Below are 25,074 nucleotides of genomic sequence, written 5' to 3'. Positions count from 1 at the left end.
TTTCTGCTTCCAAAGGGAAAAGAGCAAGGAAGGAGAGAGCATAGGAGGCAGGGGAGCGAGATCTGGTTTGCTTCCGAAGGGTGAAAATCCTGTCGTGGGCTATTTATCTTCCTGGGGGTTCCCCCATCCTGCCCTGGCAGCTTTTCATCCAAGAGGAACGGGTCATGCACACATCAGCTGACATTCAGAAAGTTGTGTGTCCACCCACCACCACCGTCCCACCCACCCCAGTTATTAGAGGGTGTCATGGGAATTTGAATGTTCATGCTTCCCAAGGGCCGGTCTGGAGAAGAATCTAACTCACCCCTTGAATGCTACGTCACGCCTTACTAATCTCATGACATTTCAGCAATTCTAGTGATAGAATTCCCCAGGAAGGTCTCCTCTCCCCCCATCCCAAACACCCAAGGCAGGTGAAAGCACTAAAGTGTATGTGAAAGTCCTTTCTCTGTGAGTGTGCAAGTCAGACTGGGAATAACAGCTTTGAAAGAACCACGTGCCCGTGCTCACTGCTCCACTGCTGGACCCAAAGGGCTCTCTGCTTTGGTGACTGTGTTTGAACCCCTATTGAAAATATTCCAGTAACTTCTCTCTGCCACCCCTCACCCCCCGCAACCTCCTGTCTCCAGGCTCAGATGTCTTCCTTGAGCTGATCTTACCCGAAATGTAAGTCTATCCAGGAAGAGGGAAAGAGTCGGAGGGAAAAGGGAGAAAAACCTCAGGTACTATCCCTGATTCCTTGACTCTCTTTTCCATGGGCCCTGCTCAGAAACGTGCCACCTTTTAACATTTATTAGGAAGAATAGGATGCAGAGCTGCATGTAACCTGCATCCACAACCATCTGTATGAGCCACAGGTCCACAGTCCTGACCAATTCCGTTTGACACTAATGTTACTCTACATGAGTAGAGTTCAATGAGGGTTGATATGGGATGTGACAGAGTAAATCAGAATTAGATTAAAAACAAAAGTTTAGAAACCGGTGCTACACTGCAGAGCAAATGGGACTTGAAGGCAAAATTTCCCTTAACTGCCTTCAAGTCGTTCCCCCTATTAGAGTGTTTGCCTGCCACCCCCTTGCTGGCAATGCCGCAGTCACATCAGAGAGTAGAGTGTGATGCATATAGGAAGGCTTGAGATAGGCCTCTTCAGATACAATACCTATATATTTAATATATAGCAATTAACTTCTGGTCAGGAGTCTGCAGGCAGCAAGCTGCCCCAAGCAGATAGGGGGGGGCGAGGGCCCAGAGCTGGGACAAGCACAAAAGACAGGTCCAACAACAATGCCTGCTGTCAGCAGCTGAATTATTTTTATACAGGAATTTTTATCTCTATTGTACAAACAAGTACGTGTCTGTGCAGACTTGTTAAGCAATCCACTTGTATGTAGAATAAGATTTTTTTTTCTTCCTTGCTACCAGTCACACAGCTCCAAGATCAGAAGAAATACATAGTCTTTGAAGCTGCTCAAATGTTTTAGTTAAAAGGACAGCAGTTGTTTTCAAAGATCCAAGAGTATCTTTATCAGAATTAAATTTTTCCTTATTGATTTTTCCCCTTAACATAACAAAAACATAACATGAGAAGGTTACGATTTATTATTAAAATTTTTTCTCAGCCTTTAAATCATTCTTCAGTAGCCAATGTTCACTCTTAAATGTAAACGGAAAAAAATTTTTTAATCTTAGGACGAGATGGAGGAGCAGAAAATCATGAGCTTTAAATTTAACATTGGTTAATGTATTGTTTTAACTGTAAAGTCAAAGACTTGGGGTGGGGGGCCAAAAGGAGGAGCAAATGCCTCATTGTGAACTGTTCCTTAAATGTAAATAAATCATGAAATCATGGTATCCCCTGAGTGGGTAAAGGGAAATGCTTCAGATTTTTTTTTTTTTTTTTTTTGGCCCAAATAGAAACTCCATATTTAAAATGTAAAAAAGATCAGGCATGACATGTAGGGCTTTGTGCTCCAGCTAAGGTAAGAATCCAAGCTACACCTTATTTCCCTAAAAATTAACAGATGTGATTTTTTTTTTTGCAGCTCTTTTATGCATCATTACATATCAAGAAAATGAACAACTGATGAATATAAATTTAAATGCCCTGATGCATTAGCAGAAGGCTTCCTTGTGTTTCTTAGAAAGTTCAAACAGAAAATAGAAAGGGGGGTGCACAACAGCACCTGTGTTCTTTTCAAAAGCACCTTTGCAGGTTTCACAATAATTCCATTCTTCATTTTAATGGGATTTTTTAATCAGTGGACTCACCTCTATCTAAAACTAAGATCAAATTGTAGGTGTAATTGTTCATTGCCAATGCTAACAAGAGTGAAGATACAAACAGAAACTCATTGTGAGTGACCAAAGGCCCCCAGGTATCCCCTTCATCAACATGCCTGCTCCAGGTTCCCACTGGGAATTCCCTGGCTGCCCAATTCAATCTGGTCACAGGCTGCCAACCCTATCTAGAAAAGGGTGTGCAAGGTGCTTTCTCACCTCTTTTACAGGAAGTTTAAACCTGATCATCTCACCTTTAGCGGATATGATTTGCTGTTGAATACTCTTAAGAACTTGGTATTTTATCTTTCCAAAGAGATCAACAAGGAAAGAGGAGAGCAGCAGAGGGAGCGAGCCTCGTCCTTGTACTCAGCGCCCTGGCTCAGAGCAGCAACCTGTTCAGGTAAAGCTTCCAGCGGCATTGCATCAGATCCGCTCCGATCTGTCTCTAGGGTGAACCCAGAGATGAAACACTGCGGTTCCCTGTCTGCACACTTCTCATTCGCCAGTTCCTGGCAGCTTATTTTTCCAAGTGTTTTGTTTCAGGAAACGTGTGTATTTTTCTTTGTATGTTTTGTGGATTTACCACAACTGGTCCTGACAGCTGTTGATTCTGTTAAATGAACACATTATAAAAATCCTCTTTAAAACCTCAAGCAACAATGGACTCAAAAATAATGGTAAAATATTTTAATGGAGTTCCAATTGAGAGTTGGTTAAAAATAATAATAATAATACAAATGAAGGTACAGAAGTCCTTCAAGACAGCACTAAATTTAAACTGGATGTCTGTATGTGCGTGTGCGTTTGTGTGTTTAATGGAGTAAGAGGGGTGTTGCAAATCACCACAAATATTTACACTGTACACCCTTTGTTCAAATCACATACTTTTAGCAGGAGAAGCTGGAACTGTGGCTATTTAAAATTTTAAATATTCAAACGCCTGTAATTAACCATATGAAACAAATTATGTCACATTTCTCCATACCAGCACATGCAAAAAAAAAAAATTCTGGTGGTGGGTGGGGAGGTGGCAGAGTTGGGGAGACAACTCCAGGAGGAGGAAAGGATGATGTTTTCATTTTGCTATAGATCAAAGAACAAGAATGGGAACGGTGGCATATCGAGCATTTTTACATCGCTGTCTTTCACACTGGGCTATCTAAGTTTACACAATTCCCCAGGCTAGCTGCATATTAAGCTGGCTGTGTACAGCTTTATTATGGTGCGGTGGTGGGAGAAGCATTAATATTCCGGCTCCGCATCTGACAGGGCATTTACATGCGCCCATCTGAGCGGCACCTGAGAGCTCCTCCAAGGTGCAGCCACTGTGTGCCTATTGTAAAGGCAAATGAAGCTCACCTATTCCCTGCTGGGGTCAGAAGTGACCTCACCACCCCCCCTGCCTCAAATCCTTCCCTTGCCAACCGAACGCAATGCCATCGCAGAATGACGAATGAGCTCAGAAATAGACCCCCAGTTACGAACCCTGCAAAGAACAGCAAAAGCCTTTGCTGAAATGTTTTAAAAATGCATGGGAAGTGCAGCTGGCCAGTAAAAAAGCAGGACGACAAATTCCAGCGAACCCAATATGGACTACGTTACAGCCTAAAACTGATTAGAAATACAGTCTGATGTTTACTGGCTTCAAATTGAGTTTGGCATCAAGCATACTGGCTTTAATAATGCTGGCTTTTTTTTTTATTATTATTATTTTAAATCTGCCTCTGGTCTCCAGGAGCACATGTGGAGAGCTAAAGCATTCTTATTCGTCAGGTTACATTTCCTGGAAATTAAGTTTGTGACAGAAAATGACTCTAGTAGCAATAATATGGTTCATGCTCAAATTAATTAGGTCATTGTTGTAAAAACTACATGGCAAATTACAAAGGTAAATTTACTGATATTGGCCAGAGCTCTATACCCTGCAAGTAAAGGGGAAGCAGCTGAAGGATGCTGATTTACCTGGGTAGGAGCAAAGAACAGAGGAGGGAGGGATACAATGGCCAATTTTCTATTTGTATTACAAATAAAAAATACTGGTCATTACCCATTCGATTATTGTAGTCTGAACATATTTTATGAACTTTATTAATGTCCTCTAAATTGACACATAAAATAAAAACCTGCTTGATTAAAGATAATGTTCAAAATGGGCACTAAGTTTAAAAAAAAATTTTTTTTTAATCCTTGTAATAACAACACTGCTGACATAACCATGACCCAAATGAAATCTGAACAAGCAGAAAGGTACTAAAGATCCTTGGTGATTAAATCTCTTGCTAAAAAAGTGGCAAGGTGCCAGGCTAGGTCCAGCTTGATGCTAAGTGCTTTTTATTGCACAAAGCTGGTACTACTGTCTGTAAAAACAGACTTGGGCTTGGGGTAAATTTTGTCAAATGATTTCTTTGTGCAATAAAGGGAACGAACAGACCAACCCAAGTAGATTAAATTAACATCGAATGACACAATCTCGTTGCCTCTCCCTAGCTGTGCTACTTCGGTTAAATTTCAGATTTTCCCCAAAGGAAAGACAAACTTTCTTCCTTTCTCCCAGACTAATGTGGGAAGCCACCATTCATCTATTCTCCTTTATTAAACATTTTCACTAAGAAATCACGAAATTCTGAAAAATGCTTCCCTAGGATGTGCATGTTTGCTGTGTACTCCAATGTAGTCCTCCCACATCAGTCAAACGACATTGACGCTGCAGTGTGAAATTAATGATTTTCCAGGACTCTAAAATGTGCCATTAATATGCATCCAACTCGCCTCTTCCCTGAGCTCAGGGTTTGCTGTCCTGACACTGCCTGAACGTTTCTACACCCCCTTGCATTTTTCCAGCCCATGGGCAGCTCCACAATTAAATGCCACATTCACCAGGAGAAAAGGTGTGCAAAACAGATTTCAGATCCTTTAAAGTAAAACTCACAACTTGAAACACAACAAGGAATGGGGTGATTTAAGAAATTACAGCACTGTTTTCTTAAGCTTTCAGAGAATAAACACAGAGAATGGGAGGGAAACTTTCTCCCTCTGCTCCTGTTCTAGAAGTGAATACATATTTGTGTTTCCAATAAAAGGCCATTTTTACATTAACTGTCTGTAACAGCAGGAGACAGAAAAACTCACACAATCGCCACATCACACACAGGAGGATCTTCATATCACGTGGCCCTATTCTCAAAACTATTATTTATAAAAGACAACTAGGAAAATGCACAATGCATCTTTTCTGTGTCACCGAAAGGAAACTGTCTGCAGAACTTGGGATCTTTGGCTCTTCCACCTTTTAGATTTTTCTTTTTTTTTTTCCTTTTTGGCTTTCCGAAGTAAATTTAGCAGCCATGTGGGCCACTGTGTTTAATTAAGCTTTCAAAAGTCCTCTGACAATGCCAACAATTGTAAGACACTTCTGCGGCTCAATCATGCAATCACTGTGACAGTTCTATTTACAATTTGTCTTAGAGTTTCTCTGACATTGCACTTTGACAAAACATCCAAGCTGCCAGTTCACAACCTTTCTCTGTCTTATTTACAAATACAGCTTGCATGTAGGGCTCCCAGTCTCATGAACATGAGTCTTTGGGTAGTGGCCTCACAAACATAGGCTCCCAGAGAAAATCCTAGGTATTTAGAAGGAAACAATATTCTCTAGTCTGTGGATTCTGAAGGTAAATAAAATGTTCATCAGTATGTTGGGGGTTGTTGTTGTTTAGCTGCCATACTACTAAAAATTCACTTCAGCAGTCAGTGGTTTTTATTCAGAATCACACAAATAAAGAAAAATGAAAAAATAAGGAGTCGTAATACGATACTATCGTTTATAGTCGCATTTACAGTTACACTGTAAAGTATACAAATACATCCTCCAGTTCAGTCTGAGCTGGCATTGGGCACAAAGAGAAAAGGCAAGTTGATTTTCTAAATTCTGAAAAGCATGGGCATGTTCTACTTGATTTACCTTTAAGTAACGTGCTACTGTATTTCTGTTCTGAATGAGTAGTCCTCCCTTCATTAGGGTATCTGTCTTACATAGTATTATCTAGATATGAAGTGTAGGCAAATAATTGTTACATACCCTGATTTAAGTGTCTCTCTTCATGATTGCAAGGAGGAAAATAAATGTTACGTATCAATAGTAGTAGACTTTACTAAATTTTGTAGGATTTGTCATATTGTCTCCCATTCTCTCTCAAAGGAAAAAAAAAAAAACTATGTTTATGATAGCCCAATCCTAATTTAAAGATTTCTATGTGCAACAAACCAAAACCTCAAATCTGATATGTAGGATAATATTTTTTGGCCTTTTCTGTAACTGAACAGCAGTTTTACATTCACTAATCTCCAATTAATATTTCCCCATCATAAAATATGAGACTAGAAAACAAAACCAACCCCCCTATTAAGAGCCCTGGCTGCCAGTCAAAGGCTGCCGAAATCTGATGGTGGGTATTTGACACACAAACTGATGAACTGGGCCCCACACAGTATAACCTGCTCATTTCCAGTTACATTAACACCATTTCAATGGTCTCAGTGAATCACAGTCACACAATATTTTGACTATTTGAATAAAGTGAAAAAAGCAACCTGATCAATGTATATGTGTGTAGGTAAGACGTGTACACGGGTGAAGTGCTGGGCACATACCCATCTATTCACCAGGTAAAAATTATCCTTTCTAAAAACATACTCAGCTTTGAGAGGCCTAGGTACAGTCAAAATGAATATCATTTTACTGAAGATTTAAAGAACTCTATCTTATTCTCCTATTTGAAAGCCCTGAATTTTAAGCTTTATTTATCTCAGGAAGATCTGTCGCTGTTTTATTCCTGCTTCCTGCCTATAAAATGGCCCAGAGCACACAGTGAGCTCAAATCCAACTTACATCACTTTAATAAAGCCTTTCCTACACGGCGCACTTAAATGACTACCTTTTATGTGGTTGCCAAACATATTCTTCCAGAGATTCATCAATACATCTCTTTCCCAATACAGAGCGTTGCTTCTCCTTTATTTTTGTGACACGATTCAAATATCTACTGAATGATTACTCTTATTGTTTCCTTCCTCGCCATAAAAAGAGAAGCAGACTTGGAATTGTGAAGACGTGCTTGAGAGAAATGGGCTGGGAGTACACAGCTGTGTTCCAGAACTTCGCTTCAGAGGCACCTGAGGGCCAGGGCATCTTAATTTATGTGCAATAGTAGAATGTTAATTTCACCATAGGAAACTCTTAATTCATTACTGTGAATTATGAGAAGTCGTGATGCTAGCTACTGACATCTCGCTTTGAGATGTGACCATGCTATTTATGTTCAGCCAATTCCAGGGTGGGAACAGGTGATTAAACACAATGAAATGGAATCAAGGCTTTGTAATTATTCGTGCATGCAAGGTTTACCTCACCTGGGTCGAAGCACTTGGGCACCCATCATCTCAGTGAAATTATTTCATATTGGACCTATAAAATGTATTTTAAACTTGCCCCTTTTTTTTGGCTTCTCTGGGCTCTGTTATTGTACTACTTCTTGGAAAAAATAATAATAAAACCTTTATGACAACCAGAGAGTTAAGGAACATATCTTTTCTTTCCCTGCATAGATTCACAATTATAACAGCAAAAAGCCTTTACTGCAGGGCCCAGCTTTCAGAGTCCTCCTCCAAGTACAGAAGCACAGAATTTTCAAGCTGGTTAATCTGAGACTGAGTAACCTATCTGGGACCTCAGTAAGAAGTGTGGTTTTAATTCTTGCTTGACAGACACTGTGTTTTGTCTTTTAAACGGGCAGCTCAATATGTAAATACGATGTTACATCACGCAAGTGTTACTCCATATTTGGTGATTTAGAAAGGCTTTGGATCTCCGAAGATGACAAATCCCCTTCCGCTTGCTCTTGCTTCATTAATCATGCCTTACACTTCTGTTCATTTTCCTTCCAGTCACAAGACAGCACATGGAAATGGTCATTGCTGTATCCTACTGGGGGGGGGGGGAGGAGCCCCCGCGGGGGATAGAATCTTAACCTACCCGTCACATAAGCTCAACGTTGTGGATTCGAGAAAAATATTTTGTAAATGCAGCTTCTCTGGGAGCAGATTTCTCATTTCACTGAAGGAAAAGTATCTGAATACTATTGCAGGACGCATTTAAAAAGAAAGAAAGAAAGAAATGCCACGTTTGATTTTAATGACCAAATTCCAGAGGGGGAGAGAAGAAATAATATGACATTTAATCCCCTCTGGACCACTGACCTACTATAGTTCAACTCTGTGGTCAAACTAGGTCAGAGAGACCAGTTACAGTGAATCAATTGATTATATGCACTATCTTTCCTAAAACTGAACAAATCTCTTATCTTTGGGGGAGGGGACGGGAAAACAGAGGAAAGTGATCCACCGACAGGCAAGCCATTTTTGTCACCACAGAATCTGCATTCAGTTTGTCTTATGTGTTAAATCACTGTTGTTTCACACAAATGCTTTAAGGGCCACGATATAGTGTTGTGTTTATCTCTTAGAGCAGGGATGCAAGTCCCTCTGCTAGCTGTTAATTCCTTTTCCCTTGAGCTGCTGAGAAACCCACACACCTCGTTACCTCTGCTAAAATTAACCAAAGGAAGGAGAGCTGTTGAATGTATGGTGCCTATTTTTCTGAGAGAATTTTTATATTGTGTTACAGCAGAAACAGTGGAAGTCTGGACTGGACATTTGTAAGGGTGACATGTGGTTGTGTAAACCACAAACAAAATCAAGATACATCTGTCAAAACCACATCAGAGACAAGAGAGAGCACAGAGAAGCATTTATCATTTAGCTGAGGAGGCAGGCTGCAGGGAGCAGCCGTTCCTGTCAAACCAACCTTTTGAAATTTCCAACATGCCCTTAAACTTTTCGAGTAAGCATGTCTGTGCGCTTCAGCAACTGCCCTCTCTACTCTGGCCTGGCCAGTCGAAAATGGCATCTTAAAGTCAAGGTCAGGGTGTCATCCCACCACGGGGCTGTGTTTAATTACAGCCCCATACGGGCTGACAGCCAATATGGATCCAAGGCTAGCCCTGAAGCTCAGTTAACTCTTTCCACCCCCTCCAAAAATGCCTGTCAGCCCAGCCCACTTCGTGGAGGCCCTGAGAACCAACTGCAGCCCTGGGAGGTCTGACCAGGTGTTCTGACTCAAACAGGTCACTGGCCCAACTACAGATGCCTACATGGCCACATTGTCTCTGACTTGTTCCCCCAGGCTAGAAAGGGACACTGGAAACTGAGCTAAGGGTAGTAAGATTCAACACTTAAAAATGAGAAGGGAAGAAAAGAAGGAAAGAAATTCAGAATCAGTAGAGCCAGAGAGAGGGTATCAGGTGTGTGAACCGATTCCACCTACATCTGACTCAGTGACGTGGAAAATATTTATTTTTATATTGTGTCCTGGATGTCAGCAATTGGAATGATTATTTTAACATTACAGGCTGTCATGGACAGTCACATGGAGAAATACAGAAAGCACTCCACCACTCCTCAGTGCTTGGCTACAGCGCCTCTGAAAATGAAAAGAAAACATGCAAACAGCTTTTCTCCTTGCTTCTCGTTTACCTGCTATGTGTTCCTGTTTGGGGCAAATTCCTCTAGATGACGTTGATAAACAATCGTCATCCTCTGGCGTGACCTGGATGCCAACCTCCACAGGATTGGATGCTTTTTTCATCTCGATTGGTGAAGGGGAAGGTGGCTTATCCACAGCTTTTTCTAAGCAGAGGCTGCCATTGCATTGTTTCCGTTTGTGCTCGATAAAAATAAGAATGTCCCCCAACGGGAAGTTCATCTGGCACTGCCCACACGTGAGGAGGTCATGGTCCCCTTCTGGAGCTCCCAAAGGGCCGTGGTCTGGTTCATCATCTGTTAGAATGGCTTCAAGAGGTTCGGCTGTGGTTGGAGAAACAAAAGCACAATTATTACAGGGCCAGAAAGGAGAGAAAAGGCAGAAATACATTTTCAACCCCATCCCATCCCACCACATTATGTAAAGTATTTCTAGGCTCTTCCTTATAAATCCCAGAAAATGTGAACACCTAAAATGTACAAAGCTGTGGAGGTGGTCAGCAAGAAAGCAAATTTATCAATGAGGCAAGTCATCATATATTTAAAGAAATCATCATATGTTTAAAATCGAACTTGGAAAACTCCAGAAATACACACACACGCTACAAATGTGTCTGGTTTGTGAGTTTGGGAAGAATGCGACTATTAAATAAAGTTAAGGCAGGGGACATAAAGAAAGCTTAAATAACTATCCCCCCCCCCAAAAAAAAAAAACCCTGTAAAAACACAGATTGAAACCAAGTTTCTTTTTCCCCCCCTACATACTAAGTTGTCTATTGTTTCAAAGAATAAAAGGAGAGGTGAATAAAAACACACACCCTTTGTGTGTGAATGTATATACCCCTAAGTTATACAGAGACACAGCTTCATAAATTAGAAAGCTACTACATCACACAGAAAATGTGCCACATTTACACCGCCGTAATAAGAAAACGACTGCATTCACCTGTGAAACGGATCTAAATAATAATCATAACGCAGCATCATTCACTCTGCCAAAAACCTTCCTGATCTCACGCTCAGCAGTGCCACAAAATCAAAGAAATACCAAATTCACTGGCAATTCTTCTCAGACACATTAGCTAAATGGGATAGTTTTGAGTACTTAAGAAAATAAGCCAATTAGTCATTTCTCATTCTGAAGAAAGAAAGCCTAAAATATCCTAAAACATGTTTGTACTTGGTGGCCTCCATCACATAAAAATCAGAATGGTCAAGCAAACGCCACATTTCAGAACAAGGCAGAGAAGCCCTTTCTTTAGACTTGAAATACTTTGCCTCATGTTGTCAAAGTTGACTAATTTTCTGAATGAGCTCTAAAACGCTTCATTATGGGACTATTTCTGCACACATAATCACCAGCGATGGTATAACAAGGTAGATACGTCTTTTATTCCTGTTTCCTTTTTTTAAAAAAACACTTTGCACCAAAACACTCCAGCATCTATTGGAACAGTTTCTATTACTGTTTAACCTTCCAAAGGGGAAAAGAGAGTTGGTAAGTCTCTGCTTCTGAAACCTTATGCTTACGCCATTAAAAAAAAAAAAAAATCATAAAATACAAAACACTTCCAGGATGCTGCCAGTTAATAAAACTGAAGCAGAAAATGTACAAGTCTTAAACAGTTAATCAGTCTGACCTTCTTTAGCAAGCTGCCAATTTCACATTTAATGAACTTAAAGCCACAGAGAATCAAAAAATAGATTTTAATTTGAGTGTAGAATATTGGAACAGATTTTGATAAAGTGCAAAAATCCAGTGAACTCAGGTTAAATTTATTTCAACCCTACCCAGGCTGAATATTGAGGGGGAAGATCTGGAGTAACTCCCAGATGTGCTGGGTGAAATAATATTGAGAGAGCCCTGCCCAGCTGCACCTGTGCTCAAGTAGGACATGTCATAATTTCTAGCCTCTGGTACTCCTCCTAATTTAACATAAGGTCATCACAGGAATATGAAGGTTATATTCCTACTAATAAAGGCAGCGAGGTGAGCACTTACGTTTCTTTGCCCAACATACTGACCAAAGGATAAATACAAAATACACATGAATACTTCTCAAATAAAAAGAGACAGACGGAAGTGCTTATGCATTATGCCTCTATGTCATTTTTCTCCTACATTTGCTTTCATTTTGACCAAGTGAGGAACTGAATAGAGAAGTCATTGTCCCAGATCCCTACTATTTGAATTCAGGATTTTAAGTACACATGGACAAATGTGGGGTTTTTGTTGTTGTTGTTTTTCAGCATTGACTACAAGTTCTGAGGTTTACAGACTAAAGAAAGATTCAGGAAAAATATTTTATTTTATTCAAGTTAGTAGTACATAGACCCTTGGCAAAAAAAAACCACACAAAAAACAACACTTTTTTTTTTTAACTCCACCATTAAGATTCTTTTTCTGTTCCCAAGGCCTGACACATTTCTGAAAGCGGAAATATTTAGGAGTAAATGGAAATATTCTCCTAGGTAGCAAATAGTTAAAGGTAATGCCGTACAAAACAGACTTGGTTAAAGTCTTCTGAATGTAGTGACTGAACTGATTTACAATCAAAACCAGGAAATGAAGTGGTAATTCAGAGGTTGCTGATTACACCTCCACATTTCACCTAATTAATTTTATAGGAGGCAAAGTTCTTGAAAATAACAAGATGATCAAATGTACAGATATAAAACCTGTAACCTCAACATTTTCTATGCTCTTAACGTAAATTATTGCTAATTAACAAGAATTATATCCTAATGTATGAAATAATGTTTAACATCAGGCTCCCTGCAAAACATTTGCTAGTGATGTTCAGAAAAAATACCAATACGTGTTCTTATTATTGTTGCTATATTATTAAAAATCAGACGGAGTGGGGCACAAAGAAAATATGAAAATACAATTCTCTTGGTGTAGTCTACTGATTTGCATTGACATCTTTTCTCAGTGGCAATCAACATTTCCTTTCTGGGCATCAGATAATTTCTCTGTATTTTAATGCAAATTCCTCTTTCCCTAAAAATATTCCTAACCTCAGCCATTTTACCCCCTCCTTCAATTCAACTCCATCCTCCTTCGCCCCCACAATACCATCCTTTCTGAGCTCCGGCCTAAGCTCTGGCTACAAAGCGGGGAGTCCAGGATTGAAGTGGAAGGGAGTGGGCAAATAATCATAATAATTAGCGCGAATTCTCTACAAGAGAAAGAAATAGAAAATAAAATGCTTCTGCGTTCAAACAGCAAGACAGACTGAAACGTCTCAATGCCCCAGCGGCTGACTGAGAGATCTTTCCTCTTTCTGCTGTTGCAAAGGAATAAATTTAAATTTAAAAAAAAAAAAAAAAAGCCTTAGAAGAAATATAGGGAATGAGCGAGGGAAACTAGGGCTGCTGGGGAGGGGGAGGGGAAAAGAGATCTGCCTTCAAGTTTGCTTTCCAAGTCCTTCCCTTTGATTGTCTTAACAGGGTAAGGAAGCAAACCGAGGCTGAAATGCCGAGAGGAAAAGCAAAGAAACAAAAGCGAAGGCAGGGACGACAGGCCCGGGGCAGGGGGCCCGCGGGGGCGGCGGGTGCAGAAAGTGAAGTTGGGTGCAGGGACTCTGAGGCACAAAGCGAGCAGCAGGCTGGCTGCAGGCTCCGACCGCGCTCGCTGCGAACACGTGCAGCGGCGGCGGCGGGGCCATGGGGCCGGGGGCCGGGGGCCGGGAGGCGGCGGGCAGCCAGGGGCCCCGACTGCCGCCTCCACGCCCCGCCGGAAGACAAGATTCCCCGGCCCAGCCAGTTGGAAGGAAAGGCACGTGAGGCTTAAAAATCTCGGGTGGTTAACCTGGTGCAGTCTCGGCAACACCGCACACACCTCAAGCGCGGCTCCAGAAATTCATTTTGTGTCCAAAGACTCACACTTGACTTTGGGGGGATCTCAGCAAATGCATTTTCTCCTGCAATTCCAGCACCCGTGCGCGCAGCGCGGCGGCGGCTGCGGTTATTCATTATTAATGACGCTGCTTGCCCGCATCATTATGATGATAACTATTACTATTGTTGTGATTTCGGGCTCCTAAGCGAGAGCGGCAGGAGGCGGGGGAGACGGGGGTCGGGCTGCAGAGCCGCTCTGCAAGCCCGCGGTGGCCGCAGCGGTCCGTGCTTGGAGCGGGGGTGAGGGTGGAAGAAGTGAACCGGGAGACTAAGTACAAACTTGCCCGATCCCACCCTTTGGCCCTGCCGCGAAGCCGGAGCGCGCACTCCCCTCTCCTCCCTACCAACGTTGCCCGCCCCGAAAGAAAACGAGAACTGCACCCCGCTCGGCTCTCGGTGCCCGAGCCCGGGGATGTCGACGCACTGGGGTGCTTTCTCCGCAGCCCTGGCCTGAAGCCTTTTTAAAGTCAAAACGAAGAACAAAGACATAAGGGGTGATGGGGGGGAGAAATGGAATTCTGCCTAACCGTCCGTTTCCCCCACCCCCACCCTAGCAAAGCTCTTCCCTCCCCGGCAGAGAAACGGAGAGCAGGGGGTGGGGGAGGCTCTGGTACAGGTTCAAGTTCGCTGAGCTTTCTTGATCTTGTTCTGCCTCCTAGCGACCGAAAGGCTCTCGTTCAGCCCAAGAAGCAAAGGATGGGGGGGGGGGGGTCCTGAAGATCCGAAAGACTCCCGCCCCCTCTTCTCACCCAGTAAAAGGAGCGACCCCCGCACCCCCTCCAAGCTGGTCTCGTAACCTAAAGCCCGCACTGGAACGAGTGGAGAGCAGGGCTAACCCACCCAGCCAGGAGTATCCCGAGATGGACCCGGGATGGGGGTTGGGGGGTGCGGCGAGGACTGCAGGTCTCAGTCCGTCCTTGGAGCCCCCAATGCATCCTTCCGAAGGGCCCGGCTTTCCCGACTCCTACGAACACTGCCCTGCTTTCCCGCCGGTACCTGGCCGGACTGTAACTTCACACCGCCGCGCGCCGCGTCTGCTCCGCATCCGGCGCAGCCGGGGGAGTGGGGGGCGGGGGAGAGCGGCGAGGGAGGGATGCGCGGGGGTGGGGAGAGGGAGGGCCCCGCAACGTGCCGGGGCGGGGGAGCTTCCAAACTGTGTGACAAGTTCCAGGGCCCAGTGAAAAATTCAATTCTCTGTGCGCACCCCCCCCCCCTTTAAAAAATACAGAATTGGGTATAGATGGTCCTTTAAAATTGCATCAAAAATTAAAATAAGGGTGGTGACTGAGGAGGGGAAAGGGTGTGGGCCCTCTCACGCCTTTCTTCCCCTCGCTGACAAACTTTCCTAAGTGCCCACCCCCGCCTTTCCAGAAGCACTCAGCTAGCCAGGAGAGGGCCACCCACTCACCCCTTATGGGGGCTCACAAGGGCCACCACCACCATCCCCAATTCCGACCGAGCCGGGCCGGGGGTAGAGGGCAAGAACTCAAAGGTGGGGTGCGCAAAGTCCTGGGATGCAGCCCTCCCAGAACGCATACTCGAATATACTACCCCCTGTCGACCTCCCCACACCCATCCACCCACCCCTACCTGGCCAGTCAGTGCTCGGGGGGCAGGGGGGCCGGTGGCCAGACCGGGTGGGAGGGGGACAGGGAAAGCACGTGGTGACCTCCCCGCTGTCCAGAGCTGTGGACAAGAGACGCAGGGGGCGGGGAAGGGGGAGGCAGAACGCGCTTTTTCAGTTGCTTTGCTAAATAAAAATGCTTTGCAAAGCCGAGTTTCTCCCCAGCCGATTTCGAAGTCGAGTTGGCCAGGAGGCGGTCTGAGTATTGTGCTGGGGGCGAGGGGGGACTGCGGACCCCGCCGGCGCGGAGTCTCGATGCGGCCTGCCGCAGTGCCGGCGGGCGGGCGCCGGGAGCCGGGTGGGCGATCCCGGGCAGGGCGGGGGCGCGGCGAGGCTCGGCGAGGCCCCGGCGAGGCCGGGCCGCCGCCGCCGCCTGCTCCCAGGCTGCCGCGCCGCGCTCGGTCCTCTGTCTGTTTGTTGGCAGGAGGCTCCCGCACACGCGGTGCTTGTAAACATTCAGACACGAGATTTTTCCCAATCAAAATCCACTTCCACTTTTTTTGAAAATCTTCCAAAAAATAGTAAGAGGAGGGAGTTCCTCGCTCCCTCTCCGTGCCGCTAGCGCTCTAAGTTTGCAACTAAAGGAGTTTGGGGGAAGAGGTCATGGTAAATTTTTCCCCTTTATTTAAAGAGGGTGAGATTTTTGCCGGGGGGGGGGGGGGCGGGGGGGTGTCAAAGAGGAGAGCGTTGCAGAAAACGGCCGGCGGAGCGTGTGGCTTCTCGATTTGGAGGCAAGAAATGTTGCATTCTCTTGCCTTGTTTCATTTCATTTTTCACTAAATTTTATTTTGCTCGTCTTCTCGCCGCCACTGAGGTGAGGCCGGGAGGGGCGGGCGTCCGCAACCGAGTCGGCGGCGGCCCGGGCGCTCTCCCTCCCTCTGCAGCTCGCCCCCGGCCCTCGCTCCTGCCCTGCCGCGGCGGCGGCGGCGCGAGAGGGCGAGCGCGAGGATCCGGCACAAAAGGCAGCGGGACAAACACCCACCTCGGGCCGGAACAAAAGGCGGCAGCGCGGACCGCGACTCCGGTCCCTCCCGGTCGCCCGGCTCTCCCTGCCGCCGCGGCCCCTCGCCACACTCCGCAGACTCCGGAGAGCCGGGGGCCCCCTCCCACAACCCCACTTTCTCACTATTGTAGGTGACTACTTTCCTCCCTTTGCACACTTTACCGCGAGCGCGCCGATGTCCGAAGGCCAGTCTCACCTATTTTCTCCCTGGGAATTGTTTTTTAGGCTTGGATTCCCTATCAGACCGCCCCCCCCCACCCCCGTTTTCCCTTCTTGGATGAGTGGAAGCAACCCCCCTTTCCCTTCCAGTTCCCTCCCCTAGGTTTGCCAGAGAGTTGTTCGCATCCATACATATAGCATTGTTCATTATTTTTGCAAAATTGAAGGAGAAATCATTGCATTCCTTTTCGAAAAGCGAAATAAAGCAGCGGAAAGCAGGAAAGAGGAGGAGTCAAATTTTTGTACAATTAAATAAAATAAAAAGGTGCGTGCTGTCCCAAAAGTACATACGGCTACGGTTCGGGATGGAATGAGGTTTTTCTCCTCCCTTTAATCTCTTTTATCCGACTCTCGGAGGTTTTTCTTGTGAAAAAATTTTTAAATGCATGCACACACCCCTGTCTGCCTCTCGCTCTTACTTCTCGTCCTGCGCGCTCTCGTGATTATTAATAATTATTATTACTATTATTGGGTTACTTACGCGAGAATTCCCGTTTGCTTAAGTGCTGGGGTTTGCCTTGCTTGCGGCGAGACATGGTGGGCTGCGGGGCGGGCGGGCGGCGGCGGCGGCGGCGGCGGCGGCGGGCGGACGACGGCTCGGTTCACATCGGGAGAGCCGGGTTAGAAAGGAGACTCCAGAGAAAATATCTTCATCAGTGCCTTTTGACATCCAAAATAAATTAGAAATAATACAAAGATGGCGCAGGGAAGATGAATTGTGGGAGAGCCGTCATGGCTTTTTTTTTTTTTTTAAGCAAAAAAAAAGAGAGAGAGAGAGAGGAGAGATAGAGGGAGAGAGAGAGGGAGAGAGAGAGAGAGATGAAAAAAATGGCAAAAGCCCCCCTGAGCTGCAAGTTCAAGTGCGGACGTGACGTCCCTGCGAACTTGAACGTCAGGAGTCTGGATGGACAGAGACACACAAAACATGGGCAGGGCGAGCAGGAGAGAAGGGGAGGAGGGAAGGGGAAGCTCACACCAATGGACACACATCAGGGGCTGGACATGAAAAAGAGACCAGGACAAGCCAATGGCCAGTGCGGGGCGGGGGAGGTGCGGGGCGGGGGGCTCTGCAGACGCCAGACGCGGCCCCCGGGGGAGGGGCAGGCGGAGGGGAGGGGGCGCTGGGGCCGCGGGCTCACCAGTGGCCGCAACGAGCGCCGAAACAGCGGCGCGGCTGGGGGAGAAGAAAGGGGCGGAGGGGATAGGGGTTGGGGGGGAGCAAGACGTGCTCCTTTCCCCACGCCGCACGTGCACCCCAAAATGAAAGATTTCTTTTCCGCTGGAGTGTACGGGGAGGCTGCTGCCCGGGGCCGGAGACGCGCGGGCGGAGGGAAGCCAGGTAGAGTTGCTCCCGGACACCCTCCTCCGTGCGCACACCCACTTCCCCTCTCCGCCGCCGCCGCGCCTGCTCCCCGTGTGCGGCCGCCGGCGGCTGAAGTGAAAGCCCTGAGCCCGCGGCCGCGCTCGGGAAACTTTGCCCAAGGAGAGGATAGCTAGCAAAGAAAAATCCCCCCAAGTTGAGAGCTAAGCCTCCAAGTTACAGCTACGCAGCGGGCGAGGGGAGGCAGAAGGGAGCGCGTGGCGAAGCGGAGTCCAGCCCAAGTTTGGAGGGTGGCAGGTCCGGAAGGGCAGCGCGGGGGCCTCCCGGCGGCCGGGAGAGAGGGGGCCAGGGCGTGGGAGGTGGTGCAGGCCCGGGCCGGAGCGTCGGGAGGGCGCCCCCAAGGCCGTGCCGGGGGTCCGGGGTACTGAGCGCCCCGACAAACGATTGGGTCTGGATGCAACTAGAAGCACGGAGTAGAGGCGCCCAAGGGTCGCGGAGAGAGAGGCCGACAAATAAAAACGTGAACAGTCAAACTCGGGGCACGTTTCGGCCCCCGGAGGGGAGCGCCGGGACCCGGGGCGACGGAGGCGCCGAGGCGTCCACCTCTCCGAGCGGCCACGGGCCAGAGGACAAAGCACGGGCAGCCCTGGGAGTTCCAATCCCTGGGAACGTGCCTCTGGCGCCGCGGGAGGTCCCGGAACCGGGTCCCAAGGATGGACACACCCCTCCCAATCCGGAGCCACTGCATAAGCACCGAAGAATGAAAAGAAAATGTTTCTTACGGACAGAGCACAACTATTCCCGTGCTGTTACCCGGGGAGAGGAAATAGGGAATGGAGAGAGCGACTGGCTCCCTGGAGCAGCGGGGATGCCATGGTGGTGGGGTGACCGCCCCGGGTCAGCGCCACGCTCCCCACGCCCAGCAGCCCACCCCGGAGCCCGCATCACCCCCTCTGGCCTTTCTGCAGACGTTCCCAGGAAACTAGGGAAGACCTGTTGGAAATAAACCCCTGTCTCTTTAATGCACACGCGCGCGCGCGCGCGTACACACACACACTCACACACACACACGCTACCGCTGTCAAAAAGCGGGCTTCACTCTGGCGTGGGATACTTTCAGTTTTTACGTAAAATGTACAGCAACAGCACCCCCTGCGATTGGAAAGTTTATTCGGAAACGTGCCTACAAAGTCCCCCGGCGTCTCCCGCCTCCCAGCCGGCCTGCGCCACCCTGTAGCCTGGGCCGCGGAGACCGCGCTGCAATTGCAGATCCGGAAGGGCAGGGGGGCGAGGGAAGGGACTGCAGCCCGAGGGAGGCGCGGAGCGTGCTGGGTGCGGGCGGGCCACGGTGGCCCGCGAGACTCCGAGCTGCAGGTGGACGTGCGTGAGTGTGTGTCTGCAGAGCGAGGAGCCTCCTTCCGTCTCCTCCAAGCAGCTCCACAGCCCCTCGTGGCTTCTCTTTCCCCTCCTCAGTCTAAGGGATTTGGTTTTCGTAAGCTGGCCCACCCGGCAGGGGGCTTTATTATTTTAAGCAAGGGCCTGGGCTGGCACGGGCGCACCCACCTCCCAGCCGTGCCGGCGAGCGGCTGTTTATTCATGTGTTGTCTTAGTAAAGTTTCAAACCTATTGGAAAACGACTGGCTTGCCTAGCTCAGCGAAGCTTCGGGTTCCTGTAAGGAAGAAACAGGAGTTTTGACGCGCAACATTAGGAGGGATGTGGGCTGGACTGCGTTTGTGTAAACGTGGTTTGTTGTTTCTCTCCAGTTTGGCGGGGAGTGGGGGGGGGGGGGGGGACTCAAATCCTGTTCAAGAAGCAGGAAGATTCACTTTCAGTAAAGCTCTGTAGCGTGTACGTTACACCATTTCCCCTTTTTCATGAGTTCTTCAGAGCAGGTCAGCATCTCTCTGCCACTACTATTTTTTGTGTGTGTCGAGTTAAACTTAGAGCAACCAAAAGAATGTCCTTGCAGGGTGGGGGAGGCGGGGAGGAGCGGGGCTAGGAGAAGAATAGTTCGAAGAAGGGGAGGAGAGGGAAGAAGAACGTGCCACTGGGAGGCCTTTGAATAATAAAGTAAATAAAAGTCCCTTCAGGTAACAATAGGGAGTCAGATTCTTTCGGGACCGAGCCTTTCGAATTTAAATATTTTCCCCATCCATCCATAAAAGTCCACATATAGAGAAGGTATATCAATGGGCGAGTGTGTTGTGGAAATATATATGTATGATTTATATATAATGGTGTGTATAAAGCTTTTCAGGGGTTGGCTGCAGTGTAAAAAGTAATGACTTTATTACCTCTGAAAGGTTGTGTGGTTCACATTTAACAGTCTTCAGAATTATAATTCATTACACAGTTGTGTGCTCTCTACAACCGGGACCCTATCAGGGCCGCTATCTGTGGTTATTTCCAATAAATAACTGGCAACATTTTATTGATTTTCTTTTTAAAAAGAAAACATAGGAAATTAAGCACTTAGTTACAAGTAGGTCTGCTAGTCTGCTATGTTATTGCACTTGTTTCAGATTCTAGGGGGGTTCCTTCCTAAACCACATCTTAAAACATACATTAAAAACCCAGTTTTGCAGCTGCTTTCCCTGGGTGCCAATGGAGAGGTAAGCAGTGACATTTCCACCATTAACATATATTTAATTTTACCATCATAAAAATACCCAGAGTGAAATGGGAACTGCCCTCCACTCCCGCCCCTCCCCCAGCCTGATTTCAACCAGAACTGTGTGTAGGCATTTGGTCCCTTCTGGTCGCGGACCCCAAGTCACAGTACCTCGGGCTCGCCCCAACGAGTGGTGCCCCCTCCCTTATTGTGGCTGAATGGCTGGATGCTAGCTAAAGCGCCCAAAAGGGGGGGGAGGAGGAGGGTTTGTCTGATTGCTTAAAGACATAAAGATGTGTTGTTTTAAGAGGTTTTAAAATATTACATAAGTATTGATTAATGATGCAGGTGGTTTTGTAGAGAGGTGAAAGGTCACTTTAAACGAGCACACTTGGATACACAAGAAGCATATTTACCTTTCCAAAAGTGGCTTTTAGAAAGTAATAAATTATGACTACGTTAAAATTATTTTCTGACCGTTCAGTTAACTTCATTTGGAACTGCAGAACCTTTGCTGATTCCACTCAGGGGGTAATACCCTCCGCGGGCTCTTTCCCAAACCTTTGGTGACGACATGGCGTGTAAACTCCAGGCCAGCAGACGACCCCTCCCCTCCCCTCCGCCCCCTTTTTATCTTGCCTGCGGAGGAGACTCCCCAGGACTTCCTGCAGTATATATTCTGCCTCTGATCTCCCTACTTAATAGCCAAGTCCTGGTTTATGCTTTATAATGTGTTGACAAGTTTTCTAACAGACTTTCTGAAATAATGCACATATATTCACGTCGGTTAGAAACCCACCGTATTTTTAGAGTCGAGTAGATCTATACCCTAATGCAGTGAGAGAGTGTAAATCATAGAGGATTTCATAGTCCTTTCAGTAGTTTTCGGTATGAAGTATGAGCCGCGTGGCCTCCAGACGTAACCTTTTAGAAAAAAAAGACAGTGCTTTTATTTTATGGTGTAAAGTGCTTTTAGCTCCAGGGCTCTGAACGTGAACGTGGTCAACAAACAGCTCCAAGAGGGAGACTTAATACAGTCCCAGCCCTCGTGCCATGGATCGCCTGGCGCGGGAGACTCCCGCTCAGGCTGAGCCGGAGAAGGAAGGGTTAAAAGGTCTGTCTCGATGGAAACTACAAGATTAAAACAAAATATTCACTGCCTGCCTTTAGGGGGAAATACCTTTATAGACTTAAAGATAAATAAATGAATGACTGAATGAATGGTTAAAAATACTATCGATCCCACCTTGCTTCTCACTATTTTCCCCCCTAAAGGCAGGTCAGAAAATAGAGAATGGGCAGTCATCGTCATAAAAATGAAACTTAGGTACGGATTCTACACTTAGCATAGGTTTGCATTTGGGGGTTCTTGCGGGTGGGAGTGCTAGGATGTTGTTAGGACAAAGGAAAATTAATTGAAATGAGAAAGGGGGGGTTGTGTGGGGGGAAGGAGGTGGGCTTTATGTGGGCACCTAAATTGAAAGGTGAGCAGAAGGGCCACATTTCTTCCTCCTCTACATCCAGTGTGATCCAGAGTCTGGGACCTAAGGAGGCCCCTGGGGGGCAGTGTCTACAACTTCTACAAAGGCACAGTCTTCCCCCAGGGAGGTTCCTGGGGCAACACTTAGTCTGGTATTTCTCCAGAGGCTCCCTGGGCCTTTGACTGGCTGGCAGGCAGGCCACCTCACATACCTGGATGAACCTATCCAAAAAAATAAGAGAAGGGAGGGAGGAATCAAAAAGCTGAATCTGCTCTAAATAAGCCTATACTTGCCTCCAGACTGGGCAGCTGTGTGCTGAGTCAATAATGTGTGGGGAGAGGGGAGCAGTAGTCTCACCACTTAAGAGGCCCCTTTTAAGACAACAAGGAGTGCTGTTTAGAACACTGCTAGGTGAAATAGTCAACTCCCTAACATTGACTTCAAACACACACAGCTGTGGGGCAATGAGCCAGTCCAATGTACTGTGTTAGAGATGTCTTCATGCAATACTCAGCACATAGTAGATGCTCAATAAATGGTTTTTGAGTGAACAGTGAATAAACCCTGTCACTACATAAATGAAACCGAGGTAACCATCCAAACTCCATTAGTCCTCCCCCCAAAACTAATAAGGCTTTGATCAGGCAACCCTGTTAAGAGTGCATCTCAGCCTGAAAGTAATTCCCACCAAGGATGGTGAGTTTTAAAGAAATTTAATCCCAAGTATCAGAGCCGCTGAACAATTAAGAATACAGTGCAAGATATTGTGATCAAGTCAAGCAGACTGCCTTATCAAATATCTTCCAAATGAACCAGTATCAAAACCCTGTATCAGAAGATCCATTTTTCTTTAACATTGCTTTTTTAGATATGTACAAATCTGGTTACCCAGATGAGAACGCTTCCAAAGGAAAACAATGCAGTAAGAACAAACAAAAAATATCTCAAACTTCAGTCTCTGTGAACCCCCCTCCATGAATCTTTTGCCTTTAACAAGGGAATAATTTTTAATACCTGTTTTTCACACCTAATATTAAAAACAAGCTTCACCTATTTCCCTCTTTGGGGGGAGGGGTAAACAAAAAGAAAAGCAACACGGCGCGCGCGCCACACACACACACACACACACACACACACACACACACATCTGGTCTGACACTTTGTACAGTAAGTTTCAGTCCAATGTGATTTAAAACAATGTGAGTTAAAAACCTCTTAAAATTTGGGTTTTTAATGGAAACGCTGACAGACTCTTAATTATAGCAGCCCTGCCAGACACTGCTATAATGAAATAGTTGTGCTTTCATTACTATAGAGGCACTATAGTTAAGGGTCTGTCAGTGTTTCTATTATAAACCCCAAGTTTAAGAGGTTTATAACTTAAGCTATTTAAATGGCACTGGGTGGAATTCAAGTTATCAGTCCAGATGTGAAGTTGTTTTATAAAAAACGGAATAACTCAGCTGAGGAAGGTGAGCTCGCTCACTCTCCTCTCTCCCTCCCTCTCTCTCCCTCTCTCTCTCTCCCTCTCTCTCTCTCTCTCTCTCCTATCCTCCCTCCCTTTCTAAGAATATTTCACAGAAATGAATTTTAGTTGTTTCAGATGGTCTTTTAGCCAATTGCTAGCTATGACTTCACTGTCTAAAAAGAAATTTTATAGGCAGTTAGTCCTTTATTTGGACAAGTATTCTTTGCCTTTATTATACATTGTATTATCCTGTAATAGATATATATGAAAAAATATATATTAAAATATATATACAGAGAGAGACATAGAGAAACAACTAAAAATCAAGATATAAGTTAAGAAATGTTGCAGCCTCTTATACATACACAGAGGTATACATTTTGTATTACATTCTGAAGAAAAGGAACAATAAGGCACCTCAGATCGTCTCTATCTTGTCTACTTACAGTATGGTAAAAATGAAAGAAGTAGTAACATCTTATTTTGAAATAAGATGTTAGCTTTCCTGGTACCACTTGGTTTGTTCAGAAAGCTACAGCTAACATGGTGCAGTCTGCATTGAACCACCCAAGGACTATACACAAACACTTTGCATTTCTCTGCCTGACTTTGATTGTTGACAGACTGATCAAGAATTTACTTGGGTTATCTGATGGACTAGGTTTTTTGAAATATGTTCTATTAACCTGGTCTACCACCACCATAATATGTAAGTAATACTTGTTAGTAATGATCTGACTGAAACTAATTCTATCATAAGGAAAACAGGATGGTGATGGTGATGGTGATGATGGAGGTGATGATGGTGATGGTAGTTTCTCTAGTTAACAAGTCCATCAGAAGGGAGTAGAAATAGGATGAAGATGAAGGTAAAAGGTTCAAACCCTGAGTTCTCCAACTCTTCTTGCATTAGAAAAGTTTTTCCATAAAGCTCAGGTGGTAGACGAGCTAAGATGGTGTTTTCACATATATGTAGCTCTTTGTCCCTCCCCCCCACACACACCAAGATGTGGCCTTGGCTAGGTTTTGTGACCAGGCCCTAAAGTCACTGACTTCAGACAGAAAGCCCCACCAAGAACTGTGCAGCAACCATGTCTGCCCTTGGAAACCTTTTCACTTCCAAAGAAAAGCAGTTCTTTTCTCTGTCCTCTGACTGGAATCAAACCACCAAATCAGGCCACCAGGTTACCATGCGGCCTTGATAATTCTCACTGCACAATAGCTTTGGTTGGTCTCCTCTGGAATTGGCTGGCAAAAGAGAAGCAGTCACCAAAGCAAGTCACCAGGCTCAAGGTCCTTCTCTGCCAGTTTCTCATAAACCCCACAACTATCTAGGCCCAAGCCAGACTGGTTTGGCTCAGTGGATAGGGCGTCAGCCTGCCGACTGAAGGGTCCCGGGTTCGATTCCAGTCAAGGGCATGTACCTTGGTTGCGGGCACATCCCCAGTAGGAGGTGTGCAGGAGGCGGCTGGTCGATGTTTCTCTCTCATTGATGTTTCTGACTCTCTATCCCTCTCCCTTCCTCTCTGTGAAAAATCAATAAAATATATTAAAAAAAAAAATA

At 45.9% G+C, this 25,074-nt stretch overlaps 1 protein-coding gene across 6 annotated transcripts in view; it reads right to left on the bottom strand.

Moving 5' to 3' along the window:
- The window catches only part of BCL11A (BAF chromatin remodeling complex subunit BCL11A), a 100,611-nt gene extending 82,983 nt beyond the window's left edge, over nucleotides 1–17,628 (bottom strand). For 3 of the 6 annotated variants that reach the window (XM_036334480.1, XM_036334477.1, XM_036334479.1), the window contains exons 1-2: nucleotides 17,110–17,628; nucleotides 9,874–10,203 (exon numbers count right to left, since the gene is read on the bottom strand). In XM_036334480.1, coding sequence (XP_036190373.1) covers nucleotides 9,874–10,203; nucleotides 17,110–17,164 — 385 coding nt within the window. In that variant the 5' untranslated portion in view covers nucleotides 17,165–17,628. The remainder of the gene's footprint in view (nucleotides 1–9,873; nucleotides 10,204–17,109) is intronic. The other 3 variants (XM_036334478.1, XM_036334481.1, XM_036334483.1) reach the window with 3 other exon arrangements.
- Between the last annotated feature and the right edge of the window lie 7,446 nt (nucleotides 17,629–25,074).

Source organism: Myotis myotis, unplaced genomic scaffold (genome assembly GCF_014108235.1).
Source record: "Myotis myotis isolate mMyoMyo1 unplaced genomic scaffold, mMyoMyo1.p scaffold_m19_p_14, whole genome shotgun sequence".
Taxonomy (NCBI): Eukaryota; Metazoa; Chordata; class Mammalia; order Chiroptera; family Vespertilionidae; genus Myotis; species Myotis myotis.
Note: the sequence above shows the minus strand (reverse complement) of the source record. Positions and strands in the feature narration are given on the sequence as shown.